Genomic DNA, 18,120 nt, shown 5'->3' on the forward strand with positions numbered 1-18,120 from the left:
GTGAAACTGATTGTATTGGTGCCCTCTGCTGATGAACAGATATTATGACAGAATCATAAAATTTCAACGTTTTTTATTCCCATTTTAGGACATGCAGACAAACAGATGGGCACTATAACAACAAAGAAATGGTACCTAAATAATATTTCATAAACTGTTTAGATTACTAGGACATGTATAAATTAGCATTGAATGGTACAAGACCATGCTTTATATTAGTAAGAATGAAAAAATAAGTGTTCTTAAGTGTGTAAATACAGAATGTTTCGAGTTTTAAACATTTTAAAACACATTTATACAATTATTTTGATATAAAATTACAAAATTATAAAAAAAACCCTTTTCTCCACAGATTAACCATAAATATAACAATAGTTGTAAATATTGTGTTCCCTTTACATATATATACTTGATAAAATACAGATCAAATTAGACAAAATATAAAAATACATGACAAAAATATATATAAAACCATGTAATGTATCAAACACTATGGTAAAAAAGAGCAGCAAGTGAAATATGTCAATGTAACTTCTAGCAAACGTACACAGTATATGTAAACCAGTTTTAATTCACAGAGCTTATAACTAATAGTACCAAACTTCAGATACAGATAACTTCCAGTTTGTAGTGGTTATAATATGTGCTAATAATAACTAGAGTTTCTGCAGGTTTTATGAAGGTAAATGTAAGACTTTTTTAAAATACCAAATAAAGAAAATAAAAGGAATAAATTGAAAGGAATTGTAACATGTTGTATTGGCAAAACCTCAGAATTTGAAAACTCAACTTCAGCAAAAACAGTAAAATTTTAAAATATTTTTGCTATTTAAAATAACTGCTTTCTATTTGAATACATTTTAAAATGTAATTTATTCCTGTGATTTAAAGCTGAATTTTTATCATCTTTACTCCAGTCACATGATCCAGAAATCATTCTAATATTCTGATTTGCTGCTCAAAAAACAGGTTAAAAACAGCTGAGTATATATTTTTTTCAGGTTTCTCTGATGAATAGAAAGTTCAGAAGAACAGCATTTATCGGTAACATTATAAATGTCTTTATCATCACGTTTGGTAAATTTAAAGCATCCTTGCTGAATAAAAGTATTAATTTCGATAGTTTCTTTAAAATAAAAATTACTTTTGAATGGTATAGTGTATAATGTTACAAAAGCTTTTTATTTCAAATAAATGCTGCTCTTGGGATCTTCTATTCATCAAATAATCCTGAAAAAATTGCACACAATTCTTTTAAATATGATAATAATAATAATAATAATAATAATAATATTTCTTGAATAACAAATCAGCAAATTACAATGATTTCTGAAAGAGTATGAGGTATTGATCTGAAAATTTAGCTTTGATCACAGGAATAAATTACATTATTAAATATATATATTTAAACAAAAGCAGTTATTTTAAATAGTAAAAATATTTTCACAAAATTACTGCTTTAGCTGTATTTTGGATCAAATAAATGTAGGCTTGGTGAGCAGAAAAACTTATTTGTTTAATTTTACTGTTCAAAAACTTTTGACTGGTACTGTATCTTGATTTAAGGATGTTTGTATTGACAAACAAAAGTACTAAAGAAGACATTAATTTGCCATTCATGCAACAATTATTTTTATGACTGAATTTAAGATCTGACCTTTTTAAGGCCTTACATTGTGCGAGGGGGTGAATTAAAAATTTGAAGACCTGCAGAAACCTAGTAAAATGCTAATTTTACCAGCTTTATCCCAAATAAAACTTTGTATTAAAAATGTACCTGTCTTCTCGCCCCTCCTAATCGAGGACTTGTACTCTGTATTGTTTTAAGGTCTGGTATTGGAGTTGAGGTATAACACGGGTTCCTGTTTAACAGCTGTTTGACAGTGAGATGTGGTGCAGCTACATTTACAATGGGACTGATCACAGCCATATTCTCTTTATCTAATGTAGAATCGCCAACACTGTGAGAGGAGTGGGCTTCTGCACTAAAGTAAACAGTGCTACTGCAGTCCACAGGGCAGGTGTTATACACTGCACCCTTCTCTGGAGACTGCTGTCTGACTTCAGTACCAGAAACTCCCTCTTGGTTTTCAACTGGACAACTTTTAGATTGTTCACCTGCTTCCATGATTGGCTGGTTACAACCGTTACCTCCAGTGTCTATGTCGGGTGCACCATCATTCTCCAGAATGACTGAAAGCCCTCTGTCTCCATACAAGCAGCTGATCTTGTCTTTGTTTCCAGTTTTGAGAGCCAGACGTATTAACATATGATGATGGTGCCAGTCACCCTCTAGTGGCTGAAGAGAAGAGCCTTCTGTATACTTATCAGGAGCAAAACCAGTCACTGAGAAAGTGCCATGATTGTGTCTGGAGGACTGAAGTGTTGTGTCCTTGCAGTCCACATCGGTAGTTCCGTCAACAGCTGTCAGGCTCATTTGGAGTCTCAGACTCTGGAGGATCTCCGTAGATTTTGGATGAAGAAATCGGTAGTAAAGAACTACAAAAATGACACCTAAAATAGAGAACAGAGCAAAGTATATTACTGTACATTATATTACACTAGCTTTTTATGATTGTTTTTTTTTCTTATAAAAAAGTAGTTTCTAGGAATGTATGACATAATAGATAATAAATCGGTTATCAGGTGATATTAGATTTATGTACTGGATATTTAATTGCGCATGCTTATTTTCCATTCAGATTACCTAGCCGTCATCTAACAGCAATGTTTAGAAACACTATTAATTTAATAGCACTGTTAAAGGCATAGTTGAACACTTTTAATGATGGATGGATGCACTTTATTTTGCTTCAAAATCTCAACACCCATTCACTGCCATTATAAAGCTTGGAAGAGAAGAGAAGGAATATAACTCCAGTTGTATTAGTCTGAATGAATAAAGTCATATACATCTAGGATGTCTTGAGAGTAAGTAAATCATGGGGTATTTCATTTTTGCATGAACTATCCCTTTAAATATAATCATTAGTAAATCTCAGAATGAATATCCATTTTTCATACTTTACATTACAATAAAGTCATCCCTAAATTCACTTGTAGCATTTAAAACAACTGATTTTTTTTTTTTTTTCATTTATTAGCTCAAAAATAATTATAACAATTATCAGCATCAGGGTTTTCTTATTTCTGTTCTTTACCGATGAGGAAGCTGCATAAGACAGCCAGAGGAACACTCATGCTGTCCCATGAAGGCCCACTGAGTGAGTCTGACGCCAAAAGCAGAAGGAAGGTGTTCTCCAGCAACATTAACTATAACACAGATAGAAGCTCTGGATCAGTGATCTTTGAAATCAGTAAAAAAAAAATATATATTATCAGAGATGTAAAGTGTAGTTCATGAGAGATGACAGATTCTAAAAATGGTCACCAGCATAAAAGTGAAAACATATATATGTATATATAAACAATTAAAAATATTTGTGAAATTAAATGAGTAAATATTGAATGACAAACTGAAAATTTTAAGTTGCCAAGTGAAATACTAAAATCAGTAAAACTAAAATATTAAATAAAAATAAAATCCAAAAGGTAAATTTGAATATTTAAATAAAACATATATATTAAAAAATATACAATGTAAAAAATATTTTTGAATATTTAAAAAATAGTATAAATAACAAAAGCAATAAAGTTACTAAAACTTATGAATATATACAAACAAAAACAAATTCAAAATGTTAATAAATACTATAACAGTATATAATAGTACAACACTGCAGTGCAGAGAGACCAACCAAATAGAATCCAGTCATGCGGTACCGGGAGGGCCCGTCTTTGACGTTAAGGAAGAGGAAAATGTGCAATGCCCCTAAGATAAAGTTGAAGAGCCGCCAGGAACCACGGTTAATGCAAATGTCTGTCTGCTGGGACACTTGCCAGAAAGTCATAATGAGCCAGTGGAAACCTGAGCAGGGATTTAAAACAGACAACCACAAAGCAGCCATTTATTAACAAATCATCCCTTTCCAGGTAAGAGTTGGGCAGTGACAAATTACTTGAAAGCACTCATGGCTGTCAACTGTGAAAGCTTTTTGTGTGTGCAGGATTTGACAAGAAAAAGACATAACTTGACTTACCCACGACTCCACAGGACCACCAGTGAAATGTACTGCAGAAGAACATGAGGCTGGCTACCCTGGCACCCAGCATGCCTCCCCTCCATATGAGCTGGCACAGCATTGCAGCAGGAGTCATGTGCAGATGGCCGGGACGGAGCAGAAAGCATGAGCGGCTGTACAGGACCAGAAACCAGGACACATTCAGGAGGCTCAGCCCGACACATAAGACCACTGTAAAAAGTTAAAGATGTCCAGTGAGCAAACAGTTTCTTGTGACTATGAATCCCCAAAAAAGCTAAACAGTCTCAGTTATCAAGCTATTTTAATTTTCTGAGCAGTATAACGTCATATTGCTCAGGCCCCGCCCACGACCGCTGATGGACTGTCCCGTATTAGCATATTTCTGTCCATTTTCTTGTAAGCAATGCAGGTGTTTTGTAGTTGGATGTAAAAGTGAACATAAGAGTCTTTATTTTGTCCAGACATCAGAGGACGCAGTCGATTAGTTTTGTTTTTTAAGGTAACACGCCACTGAATATACAAAAGACGGAAGAGAGGGGTGGGCTGTTTTGACAAGGTAAAAAGGTGTTGTTTTACATGACCATTGAGAAACTGTAACCAAAGTATGTTACAGACATTTCACACTTCATTTCATGAAGACAGAATCATACCAGCTTGTAGAAAATGGACATCCGATGTCCTCTTTAAAAACTGTGTTACCATAGCATTTACAAAAAAGCACGCCAGAATTTATTATTGCTCATTGCTCAATCATAAACACTGACCAATTTATTACTTTCAGAGAAAACTGCTGACGTGAAGCTAGTTCTGTTTGTGCCAAAAAGAAAGGTTGTGTACCTGGTGACAGAAAGCTAGGTTGAAGGGTGAATAAACTGTAGGTCTGAAGCAGACTTTGAGGAAGGCTGAGGGTCAGGGCCTCGATCAGTAATAGAGCAGACACATCAGCCTGCTGCATTAGTGATGCACCAAACTTAACTTGCCCACCCTGGGACTTCATGCATTTCCATAACCTGCAAACATAAAACATGCACACATCTCAGAAACAGGTAGCCTATTGTATTAGGTGAAAACTTATATGAACATGCACAGCTCATATTTCAACCACAACGAGATATTACACTACAGTTCACATGTTTGGGGTCAGTAGGACTTTTTTATGTTTCTGAAATAATGTTTTCTTTTTAAGTTTTTGATAAAAAATACAGTAAAAATATAAAATATTATAACAATTTAAAATAACCATTTTATATTTGAATATATTTTTAAATGTAATGTATTCCCGTGTTGACAAAGCTGAATTTTCAGCATCATTATTCAAGTGTTCAGTGTTACACAATTGTTCAGAAATCATTCTAATATGCTGATTTGATGCTTAAGAAACTTTTCTTATTATTATCAGTGCTGATGAATAAAAGGTTTAAAAAACAGCATTTATTTGGAACAGAAATCTATGTAACAATATAAATGTCTTTACCATTACTTTTGATCAATTTAATGCAGCCTTGCTGAAAAAAAATTTATGATAGTGTATATTGTTATAATATAGACATATATATATATATATATATATATATATATATGATTGAGACCCTGGACCACAAAACCAGTCATAAGGGTCAGTTTTTTTAAATTAAGACTGATGCACCATGAATAAATAAGCTTTCCACTGATGTATGGTTTGTTAGGATAGGACAATATTTGGCTGAAATAGAACTATTTGAAAATCAGGAATCTGAGGGTGCAAAAAAAATCTAAATATTGAGAAAAAAGTTTAAAGTTGTCCAAATAAAGTTCTTAGCAATGCACATTACTGATCAAAAATTAAGTTTTTATATGTTTACAGTAGGAAATTTACAAAATACCTTCATGAAACATGATCTTTACTTAATATCCTAATGATTTATGGCATAAAAGAAAAATCAATAATTTTGACTCAGTGTATTTTTGGCTATTGCTACAAATACACACGTGTTCAAGAATAAAAATAAAATTAAAAGAATATAAAGCCTATTTATAGGGCCTTTAAGATGTTTTACATTGTAACATCTTTAAGATTTTGGAGTTAAATGTGACCTGAACATGTTCTCATTAATTCATTTGATTATATATCACTGTCATTATATCGCACAGTAATTTAGTGCAGTTTTCCACCTCACTCTTTATAAATGAATTAAAACAGTTCTAATGACAGAATATTTTTGACCTGTGGTAGACGCCCAGATGCAGACAATGCACAAGGAGAAGTGAGGGCTTGGGTCTTTCTGTATCAGTGATGTACCACTTCAGACTAAGCAGCTGCACAGCCGTGACAGGCAGACACAGACCCAGAGTCAGCCAGGCCAGCAGCTCCTTTCCCATCCAGAGGTAGTGAGTAAAGCACAGTACAACTGATGACATAAACAACAAACAGGTCAAACATCAGAGTCCATTTTCAACAACAACACTGACACTGAGCCGAACTGAATCAACATTAAACTGACTCGAGCTGAATAACAACACTATTGTCTTCTGTAGAGCTGCTTATGGCTGAACTGGACTTATTTCATTATTGATTAACTTTAGTTACTGAATTGAACTAATTCAGCTGTAGAGAATTTAGCTGTATTTTGTTCAGGTACAGCTCTGTATAATTGTTTATATTTGGATAAAATATTTTTGAGAGCATTAGATATTTAATCATGTTTATTTGTCATTCAATCATATGCCTGACTGCACAGCAAAAATACAAAAAATAATAAATCGTGATATTTTACATTTTTTAATGAACTGGTACACTATTATAACTTAATTTAATGATCTGACAATTATTTTTATAATTAAATAATGTTATTTTTAACATTTGTGTTAGCGTCCCCACTCTTTCTTCTCGGATTATGTCTCTAATGTAAAGCATCTGTGTGACAGAACACGCCCCCTGCTCTCCATTCATGAAAAAGGCGCTCAAATGCAGTAAAACCATGGCAGCAATAACGTGCTACAACAATGAACTCATAATACAACGTGTTCGAACCGGCAAAAACCACATCTGCATGACAACGAAGTTGCCAAAATATGTTCCGTAAGCACAGATAGCGGTTTTGAAAGAAATGATTCATCGGAAAATAACTTACGTGCCGCTTTCTCCAATAAAACAATGACTGCTGAAAAAGAGTAGAGGCAGACGTGACTCCATGTGATCTTGGCACTTCCCTTTTGATTCTGCATCGTTGTACTAAAACGTGTTTTTTGAAAGTTTGTGGTATTACTTCTGCTATTCAAGGACAGAGCCTGTGCGCTAACTGCGCTTTGTGTGTGATGTCTTTCTGATCAGTTTTTGGAGGCTGCCGCTCAATGTGACGTCACGCACCGAGCAATGTAACAGTTGAACAGCTACGATACAAAAAAAAAATAATAATAAAAGAACAGATATGATACACAACCTGATATTGACACAGTTTGCAATTTTTGTAACATGCAGGATGAAACTATTGCACATTTGGTACTGTAATTATACGAAAGTATTTTGAAATAATTTTTGCAAGTTTTGATTTTTGTGTAAGTCTACTCTCAATTGTCTTTGTTTTGGAAAGATGTGTTGTTTGGTTTTGTTGATACAGATAAAAATACTGGTAAAGAGTTTTATGTTATAAATCTATTACTTCTAGCCAAATATCACAAACGTATATTCTCCAATAATAATCTGCATTTTAAGGTGTTTGTTAGAGTAACAACATTTTGAACCACTCTCTGTATCAGAAAATACTAAGGCGAGGAAAACATTAACTTCTTGTGCCCTTTTCAGGATTTCCCTGTAAAACTTTGTATTCATTGTTATTATATGAGGAGTTCAGATGCAAAACCAGCCAAAAGCCATCTTGGTCAAAAATGAGATAATGATACTGAACACATACGTCCACCAAATACTTTTTCTTCAAGCCTCAGCCCAATTAGAAGTACCGGTACTTACATAGAAACCTATTCATCTGAGCCTGATAAAAATGCATTTTTTAAAGAAAGACGTTTTGCATCTGAACTCTTCATATGTTTTTTTCCCCTGTAGATTATTTATTAACTTTTTAAGTATCGCTTCATTATGGAAGCCTATTTCCACCAGGCAAGAAAAAAATGAATGCCTTAAAAAGTCAAAATTATGACATACTTAAATCATAGTTATGAGATTAAAAGTCAAAATTCTGATTTACTAAATCGAAATTATGACCTTAAGGCCCGGTTTCACAGACAGGGTTTAGACAAAGACAGGATTAGGTCATAGTTCAATTAGAACAACTAATTTGTATAAACTTGCTTAGAAAAAACATTACTGGTGTGCATCTTGGGACATAATAGAATGCAGCTGACAAGTTTTAAGATCAGTCAGTGCAAGTTTCTTTCAGCTGGAACAGCTCAGACTTGCTTTTTAGTCTTGGACTAGGTTTAAGCCTTGTCTGTGAAACTGGGGGAATAAGTAATAATTATAAGATAAAAAGAAATTATGAAATTATGACATACTTAAGTCATAATTACACATAGGCTATGTCTACTATGGCTAATAAAACTTGGACTGTTTGCTCTCATTTGGGTGTTTTAATTTAACATTGATTTTATTTTATTTTTTACTTATTTATAATTTAAGGGGATTTTACGTATGTGATTTTCTTTCTAACTGTTTTCTTAATCTCTATTCATCTTTGGTTTGTTAATTTTTAATTTATTTTTGCCTATGTGTGAACTCTTTGATTTTAATTCATTATCTTATTTGAGGTCTGCAATCTGCATTATGTTCTGTATACAGTTATTTCTTAAATTATAAATAAATATGTATGTATGCATGCATGTATGTATGTAGCAATCTAGGATCTACTTAACATACTAAAAAATAGCCTATATGACAACAATGAAAAAAATCTTTCATGACAAATCTTTGTGTGATTATGACGTAAATGTCGAAATTCTGAGATAAAAGGTTAAATTATGGCAAAAAAGACCTAATATGACCTAAAAGTCATATTTGAAATAAAATGTCGTAATTATGACTTCCCTTAATGCCATATTTTTGACGTTTTATGTCATGATGATTAATCAGATCATGATTTTCGTTGGCTTCCATACGATTCATCACATTTACATACGAAACTAAATTAACAAATAGTACTAAGAGTACTGAAATGATGAGATTTGATCACGTGAGAGTCATGAGACCCCAAATGCACATGACTTATCACGTGATCTGTCGTTGCTCTATAAAGCCAACAGCGTGCCGTTTTGCTGTTGTTTATTTCCGCCCAGGGGAAGTTTGGGGAGTGAGACACACAGTTCGAAGAGAAAATCTGCCAGCACACAAAACACAGGTAGGATTTTGTTCTTAAAATGTGCTTTTGAATCGCGAGGACGTAGATTAATTTTTGTTTATTTGTTTGTGTATAATTTGGCCTTCAGCTAGATAAACATAATCAAAATAAAAGCTCATAGATATAGTGCATGTCTTCTATTATCATACGAAAATTACAATAAGAAACATTTTATCAGGCAATAGCATAACTTTATTTAAAAAATATTTCCTGCTTTGCTATAAAATATGATCTCAACTGTTTACAGCGACTGGATTTTAAAACATGGATTCATTGTTCGTTTGACTATATAAACAAGGCTTGCAGTTAGCAACGAAAGTAGGAGAATTGATAACCAGAGCTAATGTTAGAACACATGTGAATGCTTCAGTTGCTCTAATTGACATTAAGCTGCTCGTTTACTTACTAATACACTATTAGATTTCAAACATTACCAGCCTTAGATATTTGAAGTGTCACAGTACTCTGAAAGTGAAACCTCTTTAATACTGCGAACAGTTTTATGTGCATTCTTCACTATATAGTTGACGTCGTTAACGCCTTCTGGAGCAGCGTTATTGACTAGTCCTCCAGATAACATTGGGGTTTAAGGTCAGAGTAGGCTGGCTTTCTTCAAATTAACGTGCATTTCCTTGAAACTGCTGACTCACGCACATCTTATGGTTGCTGATGTCATTATAGAGCTTTTAGAGGAAGTACAACCCAGCATGTATGAAAATGATATTGATAAATTGATGCCTTGTAAAGGTTTACTGTAGTTGTCAAGATTATGGTGTAAGTTGTGGTGCAAGTTTGTAATGGGGGAATAGGGAAGTAAAGTTGCTTAAAACCACACAGAATGACAAAAATCACTAAAAATGTGGACTACTCTGAGTAGTTGAACAAGCCTTGTTTGTCTGGTTGTGTAACCATTAGGAATCTTGGCCCTGTTTATTTTAAGATGTGTAGAGCTCTCACTTCTGCATGACTGCAGGTTGAAGATGACCCTACTGTAGGTGGTCAGTGGTCCGTTTCACCTTAAGATTGATAAGTGTTCTTGATATGCTACCTGAGTATTGTTCATTTAAGGCTGTGATGTTTAGAACGTTAAACTGTAGTTGAAATGATTCAAGAAACCGTTAAAGTGGTGTTTGGGACAGTTGAAAATTGCACACGGCTTCCTTTCTGTGTACAAATGAGATTAATTGTATTTTTGTGTTTCAGAATGTGGCGGCTGGCTTTCCTGTGCGTGATCTCAGCCCTTTCAGTTAGCTGGGCTCGACCTCGCGTCGCTCCCCTCTCCCAAGAGATGGTCAACTTCATTAATAAAGCAAACACTACTTGGAAGGTAAGAAGCTGTTCTGTTCACTGATGCATCCTAGTAAGGACAAATGAGCCTGTATTGGGAAGACCTTTGTATTGAGGCGTTTTCTTTAGTAGTGCTTGTGTAGTTTCACATTAAACCTAATTCTCACCTTTAGGCTGGACACAATTTCCGTGATGTGGACTATAGCTATGTGAAGAGTCTGTGTGGGACTTTTCTGAAAGGACCCAAACTCCCTGTCATGTGAGTTCAGTTTTAGAATTTGGTGTGAGATGAAAAATACATGGAGAAGGTTTAAAGAGGAAGTACAACTTGTTAACATTGCACTCATGGTATACATATGACTACTGTCACATGATGCTGTTCTTTAAGTTTCCTCTCACCTAATTCTTTCAGTTCTGCATTCCTGTATAACTGTCTTGCTTTGTCTTTAACCAGGGTGCAGTATGCTGATAATATCAAGCTCCCCGCCAGCTTTGATCCCAGAGATCAGTGGCCCAACTGCCCCACTCTTAAAGAGATCAGAGACCAGGGTTCTTGCGGTTCATGCTGGGTGAGGTCATCTCTCTGGTGTTATGACCTTAGATTTATCTGTTTGTTTTATGTTTTTACTGAGCATCTTCATTCTCTTCACAGGCATTTGGGGCTGCTGAAGCCATATCTGACAGAATATGCATCCACAGCAATGCCAAAGTGAGTGTGGAGATCTCCGCTCAGGACCTGCTTACCTGCTGTGACAGCTGTGGCTTCGGGTAATTTAGATGATGCTGTAATGATGCTATAGAAGGACCCGCTGTACACTAATGCATCCTGGACTTTTTTTTTTTTTTTTTTTTGGTCCACGAGATGTTAATGATGTTTGTTTTTAATCTCAGATGTAATGGTGGATACCCTTCTGCTGCTTGGTCTTTCTGGAACTCAGACGGTCTGGTCAGCGGTGGACTCTATAACTCCCATGTTGGTTAGTGACTTCCCTTGTTAGGGCCTGAACACCAATGGTACGATGGTTATTCTTGTTCTCCAAAATCGCCTTTTTGAGGATTTAAACATGCTTAAACTCATAACTTTGCACACATGCCAAAAGTGGTGAAAATTTACATCTGATGTGGGTTTCAGAAGTGGGTGTCAAAATGGCTTGATAGTGCCACCTATAAAATGTCAAAGAAGTGCCCCTCCAGCTACACTTCATGTACGTCTAGGAAATTTGGTAGACGCATGTAATACACCAGTACCTAAAAAAAAAGCCCCTTGGTGCGAAGTTCAAAATGCAACAGGAAATCTGTTATTTTTAATTTTCTCATCAAGGTTTTTGCCATTTTCAAGCGTTGTATTTTAACCAAGTCCTCTTAGAGATTTAATGACATCAACATTATATTGGTCAATCTGCTCTGAAGGCCTTTGCAGTGTTAAATTGCGACGATCTTGAGTTTTCGTTTTAGGGCGTGTCTGTGGTGGCCTGACAAATTTCGATGTTTTGCCATGAAACGGGAAGTTGTTATAAGTAACAGGAAGTTGTTCAGGCATACAATGTCCAATCTGCACCAGAATTCACATGTTTGATAAGAGTCCTGGCCTGAACGTATCTAAAGTCCAATATACTGTTATAATCATAGCACCACTTGGCAACAGGAAATTTACTTGTTTTACACTGACCTAAATGTGCAATGTCTAATCTACGCTAGACTTCACATGCTTGGTAAGAGTCCTGGCCTGAAGACATCTAAAGGCCAGTATTCAGTTATAATCATAGTGCCACCTGTTGGCAAGAGGATATGTCATGTTTTACACCAACTCAAACATACCATGTTTAATCTGTGCCAAACTTCATACGTTTGTTCAAAGTGCTGGCCTGAAGACGTGTACATGCCAATATTCAGTTATAGTCATAGCGCCACTAGCTGGTGCACAAATGACTTAAGACTTTTAATGCATATTGCTCACTGTTCGCTGTTTTCCTAAAGCCACCGGGTGGTGGTGAGCCCAGGTGTGAGGGCCCTTTCCATGCTGTTTGCAGCTTTAATATTATCATTATTGCGATTTTGATTGCATTTGGAAACCTTGAACTTGTAACTTATTTTCAGGCTGCCGTCCATACACCATTGAACCCTGTGAACATCATGTGAATGGCAGTCGCCCCCCCTTGTACTGGAGAGGGTGGAGACACTCCTAACTGTGATATGGCCTGTGAACCTGGCTACAGCCCCTCTTACAAGCAGGACAAACACTTTGGTAAGAATTTACAGAGCCAAATACTTTCATCCTCATTACTTATTTGCGTCTAGTCAGACGTCACTTTAGCTCAGTGGTTCTAAACCCATTTGACTCAAAGCTTTCGCATTGTGCACAGCAATATTTAATTTAATTTAATTTTTTTATTTTTTAAATATTAAATGGTTCTATCCTCATTTTTATGGTTTCTACAGTCTTGGAAAAAATCCTGTTTGTGGGTGTTTGAAGCAAAAGTTGAAAGGGGGGGGTGGGGGGGGGGGAAGTGACCTCATTTAAAGTTTACTGCTGAAAGATGAAATCATTGAACTTATGTTTGTTGTTCCTTGTTTGTTACTGCAGGAAAGACATCTTATGGTGTCCCATCTAATCAGCAGGACATTATGAAAGAGCTCTTTAAGAATGGCCCAGTAGAGGGGAGCTTTCACTGTCTATGAGGACTTCCTGCAGTACAAATCTGGTTGGTTTCTGTCTATCATCCATTTACATTGAGTACTAATACAACACAGAATGGTTAATATAGGTGATTCTCTTCATTTTTGTAGGTGTATATCAGCACGTGGGTGGATCTGCAGTAGGTGGTCATGCTATTAAGATCCTGGGCTGGGGAGAGGAGAATGGTGTCCCCTACTGGCTTGCTGCTAACTCCTGGAACACTGACTGGGGTGATAATGGTGAGTGTCGTTTTTCTTTTGTATGAAGACTAAAATCCTAATTTTATTGTTTGCAGTTTGTTACTTAACTGGCTGAAATGCCAAGAAAAGTGTTCATGGTCTTTTGTCACATTTGCAGACGTTATCAGTTTACAGAATGTATAGGAGTTTGCTTCATCTGCCCAATCTCTTATGTCGCCACTTTAGGATATTTCAAGATTCTCCGAGGTGAGGACCACTGTGGCATTGAATCTGAAATTGTAGCTGGAATCCCACAGTAATTGCCAAAAAACTACAAGAGGAGAGCTGAAATGAGTACCCTGTTCAAAATGTAGACATTGAATGTCTTCAACTTTAAGCTGACAGCATCCTCTATGGCCACGATGCATCAAGTATTGTTAATGTTTTATACAAGTCGTTTTAGACAAGGATTCTCAATCGGGTACATTTTAGTTTTTTTAGAACTGGAGTAACATTTTTATGCACCGCAAAAAATGTGTAACCGTAGTCCAGGCCATTGGAGTCAGTTTTAGACCACTGTCTATAAAATTTCATCACCACTTGATGCCTCGGCTGTAATTTTCCAGTTTGTTTTTCTTTTTTTAGAAAACAATTTGCTTATTTAGGTTAAATGGTTTTTACTTGATTTGTTTTGAGTTTTAATGCACTGTCTAAAATGTAATAAATATTAAGACCCAAGTATGTACCGTCTTGACTGGTTTTTATCACTTCTAACATCAAGCATTCACATTCAGAAGGTAACTAAGTAGAGAATGAAGGAATATCAGATGTAAGGAAAGAATGTAAGATGTCTTCACACTTGGTGTAGAAATCATGAAGGCTCTTTGGTTAAGAGAAATCTATACAGGAAATTAAACCTGAGTGATCTTGTCTCTTTAGAAGTGCAGAACAGCTTCACTGTGTAACTTGAGCTTAAAATGAAACATCAGCAATACTGCAGTTAAAACTGTTCACTCATAGCAATGAAATTAAAGTCCACTTCCAGAACAAAGATTTCCAGATAATGTACTCGCCCCCTTGTCATCCAAGATGTTCATGTCTGCCTGTCTTCAGTCGTAAAGATTTTTTTTTGTTTTTGTTTTTTTTCCTCCATATAGTGGACTTCTGTGGTGCCACGAGTTTGAACTTCCAAAATGCAGTTTAAATGCGGTTGTAAACGATCCCAGCCGAGGAAGAAGGGTCTTGTCTAGCGAAACAATCGGTTATTTTAATAAAAATAACACTATTTATATATTTTCTAATCTCAAATGCTTGTCTAGTCTTACCCTAACTTCAGGGAGTTCAGGGAGAGTATGTCGAAAAACACCCATCTCATGTTCTCCCTCAACTTCAAAATTGTCCTATATTACTGTTTTTTGCCTTTTGTCAAGTCTGTTTGATCTTCTTTGCAAAGACTTGGTTGGTACTTCTGCAGTGATGTAGGATGGTTTTGAAATGATTTTTGAAGTTGGAGAAAACACGTCTGGAGTTTTTTGACATACCCTAACTGTCATGAACCATATTTAGAGGAAGAACAAGATGTGTGTGGGTTTTTTTTTTTTTTTTTTTTTTTATTTAATGAAAATAACTGATCGTTTCGCTAGATAAGACCATTCTTCCTCGGCTGGGATCATTTACAACAAGAGGGTGAGTACATTATCTGTAAATTTTTCTTCTGGAAGTGTAGTTCTCCTTTAAACCTTCCACATCCTGATCAATCCACATTCTGTTGTGTTCTCATCAGAAAAATAAAAGCCTTTTAGCAACAGTCTTGAAGCTTAAAATATACTCTCCACCTCCAATTGAGCTGTGTTTATTTCAAAGGTGTTAAGCCCCAAATAAAGAGGGGCTGGGTGTAGAAATATGCCAAGAGTTTGGTACAAAATCCTAAAAGTGGTTGCTAAACCTTGGCTGTGACTGGATTTCTGCTTTAAAGTTTCAGTAAATCCAAGCGCTGTACTTTCTGGGTTTGCATAGTTTAAACAAAGCGTTACTAATGTAGATTTTAAAGTTGTGTTTGGGTTCCATAAATCAGTTCTGAGGATTCACAATAGCTTGATGCGAACCATAAATAGTCTATCATTAACACATGCTCTTGTACTTTCATAACTTTTAGTATATCCAGAATTAAATTATGCATCAATCATACAGTACAGTATATGCAGCAGGTAAGTGGTTTCCAACGTATGGCTGATTTGTACAAGTCTATAAAGTTGCACTTCATGCTTAATTTGGCATTATATTTCTGGTTGCCCTTGATGCACTGGTATGTTCTTCTCTTCCTGATCCTTCTCTTCTGGAGGCTGCAGATGGTCCTGCTCTTCTTCAAGCTTTTCAGGTATCTGGTTGTGATTCTCATCCTCCATGTTTTCTTCTTTAGATGAGTCTTGTGTCTCATTTTGATGTTCAGTCACTTGGTTGCCCTCTGCGTCTTGCTGGTGAGTTTCAGAAACTCCATCCTCTGAATTAGTGTGTGTTTGCTCCTGTTTTAAGGCCTCCTCAGCAGGGGGATCAGTGGGAACAATTTTGTTTTCTTGCTGATGGTCTATCGTGGATGCTGATGATAACAGCTCTGAAAGAGCTAGTAGTCCATCCTGGTTCAGATCCTGAGTTTGTAGCAGGTGATCCACCATAGATACAACCTAAAGTGTAAAGGGGTTCAAGTCATAACAGAATTCAAGAGCTTACTTTGAATGTTGTAACAAAACTAAGCAGCACTCACAGCATCTGCTGACTTTGGCATCATTACGTGATAAGTCAGGAAATCTGTCAGTAGTTGCATCAGTTCAAGGCCATCCATCTGCCCACTTCTGTCATAGTCATACAGGGAGAAAAGGAAGAATATCTCTGTGGCAAGAAGAGAACAAATCAGACAGAAGCTTATACATACAGATAAATGAAATGCACATTAAATAAATGTATAAAAGATTATCTTAATATAAAACAGAAGATAAAAAATCATCTGAAATTGTATGAAAAAACACACAGAAATAGTGGAAATAAAAGAGGTTAACTGAGAGACCATGTTAATAATGAACTATATTAACCTTGTTCCCTTGTGTTCAGCTCTGGACTGGTTTGTCCTTCCTTCAGGGTGCTCTTGATGTAGCTTTGCAAGAGTCTGTCATACATAATCAAAGATCATAGACCACTTTATTTCCACTTTATATGTTTACAGTATTTATAGAGGGAAAACAGAGGGAATTCATGCAATAAAACTGACACATTAAAGACATTCTGGAACCACTGATTTATACATGTACAGCTGCATAGTGTCTTTTTTAGGATTTGTTATGTAATTTGTTGGAAAGCGCAGCAAACATTTTGTTTTGGCACCATTTTTAGCTATTGCTTGTTCAGCATGTCAGTGTGTCAGCTGTGGAAATCCCAGCCTTATCTCTGATGTGACAGCGGACTTCGAACCTTGGGGCAACTGTACTACCTTATTTGATAAGGTAGATTTAAATAAAACAAGATTCAGGGAGATGTAGTCAAAAAATAACCTGCGGTTGTCTTCGCTGGACCCAAAAGGATTTGCAAGGTCTGGTACAACAATGTCATCACTGGAAAATCAACAAAAATGAGCCACATTTATTTCACATTTACAGAAAATGTAAAATATATATGTAATAGATTTATAAATGTGCAGATATGTTATTTACAGGCATACAGTTCAAAATGTTATTTACAGATACAATTTTGAGATGTAAAAATGGACAATATTGCCTAATCTAAATCGAAATACACATATATACATAATCAAATCTAATACACATTAATTCAATTAGTTGAATTAGTACAAGCCACAATAATAATTCACTGATGAATTAAATATTTAATCATTTTAGCATTTGATCTGGATTCAGCCTTTCACTTTCTATTTGATTTGTCTGTCATTATTCAATAACTCAACTAAATTGTCAAAACACACATTTACAAATTGAATACAAATTAAATACTTGATATAGCATTTCACATTTTCCAATAGAAAGCAGTGGTATTAGTAATAATAAGTAATAATACTAAAGTAGAATTAAAATTTATATTACATTTATATACATATTTTGTGTATATTGGCTATATTGGATCATATGTGTCCCTGGACCACAAAACCAGTCTTAAGTAGCATGGGTTTATTTGTAGCAATAGCCAAAAATACATTGTGTGGTTCAAAATTATTGTTTTTTCTTTTATGCCAAAACTCAGTAGGATATTAAGTAAAGATCATGTTCCATGAAGATATTTCGTAAATTTCCTACCGTAAATATATCAAAACTTAATTTTTGATTAGTAATATTCTTTGCTAAGAACTACATTTGGACAACTTTAAAGGCAATTTTCTCATTATTTTGATTTTTTTGCACCCTGAGATTCCAGATATTCAAATAGTTGTATTTTGGCCAAATATTGTCCTATCCTAACAAACTATACATTAATGGAAAGCTTATTTAATAATGTATAAATCTCAATTTAAAAAAATGAACCTTACGACTGGTTTTATGGTCCAG

At 35.2% G+C, this 18,120-nt stretch overlaps 3 protein-coding genes across 4 annotated transcripts in view; 1 reads left to right on the forward strand and 2 right to left on the reverse strand.

Moving 5' to 3' along the window:
* Positions 1–21: 21 nt before the first annotated feature.
* On the reverse strand, positions 22–7,365 carry xkr5b (XK related 5b). The gene is made up of 7 exons (XM_051133755.1): positions 7,214–7,365; positions 6,307–6,490; positions 4,941–5,113; positions 4,101–4,313; positions 3,759–3,928; positions 3,162–3,273; positions 22–2,514 (listed from the first exon to the last, which is right to left on the reverse strand). Exons 1-7 carry the CDS (start codon positions 7,305–7,307, stop codon positions 1,766–1,768), a joined length of 1,695 nt encoding a protein of 564 aa, XP_050989712.1. The 5' UTR covers positions 7,308–7,365; the 3' UTR covers positions 22–1,765.
* A 1,941-nt stretch (positions 7,366–9,306) lies between these two features.
* ctsba (cathepsin Ba) lies at positions 9,307–14,314 on the forward strand. Its single transcript, XM_051133760.1, is given in 12 exon segments — positions 9,307–9,430; positions 10,634–10,757; positions 10,891–10,976; positions 11,172–11,286; positions 11,370–11,485; positions 11,609–11,694; positions 12,815–12,867; positions 12,869–12,962; positions 13,302–13,375; positions 13,377–13,419; positions 13,505–13,633; positions 13,820–14,314. Coding segments are annotated over 11 exon segments (993 nt in total). The 5' UTR covers positions 9,307–9,430; position 10,634; the 3' UTR covers positions 13,894–14,314.
* A 1,095-nt stretch (positions 14,315–15,409) lies between these two features.
* Positions 15,410–18,120, reverse strand: part of cgref1 (cell growth regulator with EF-hand domain 1) — a 3,531-nt gene continuing 820 nt past the window's right edge. For both annotated transcript variants that reach the window (XM_051133761.1, XM_051133762.1), the window contains exons 3-6: positions 17,116–17,175; positions 16,660–16,733; positions 16,335–16,459; positions 15,410–16,254 (exon numbers count right to left, since the gene is read on the reverse strand). In XM_051133761.1, the coding sequence (XP_050989718.1) occupies positions 15,850–16,254; positions 16,335–16,459; positions 16,660–16,733; positions 17,116–17,175 (664 nt within the window). In that variant the 3' untranslated portion in view covers positions 15,410–15,849. The remainder of the gene's footprint in view (positions 16,255–16,334; positions 16,460–16,659; positions 16,734–17,115; positions 17,176–18,120) is intronic.

This window comes from Labeo rohita, chromosome 17 (genome assembly GCF_022985175.1).
Source record: "Labeo rohita strain BAU-BD-2019 chromosome 17, IGBB_LRoh.1.0, whole genome shotgun sequence".
Classification (NCBI taxonomy): Eukaryota; Metazoa; Chordata; class Actinopteri; order Cypriniformes; family Cyprinidae; genus Labeo; species Labeo rohita.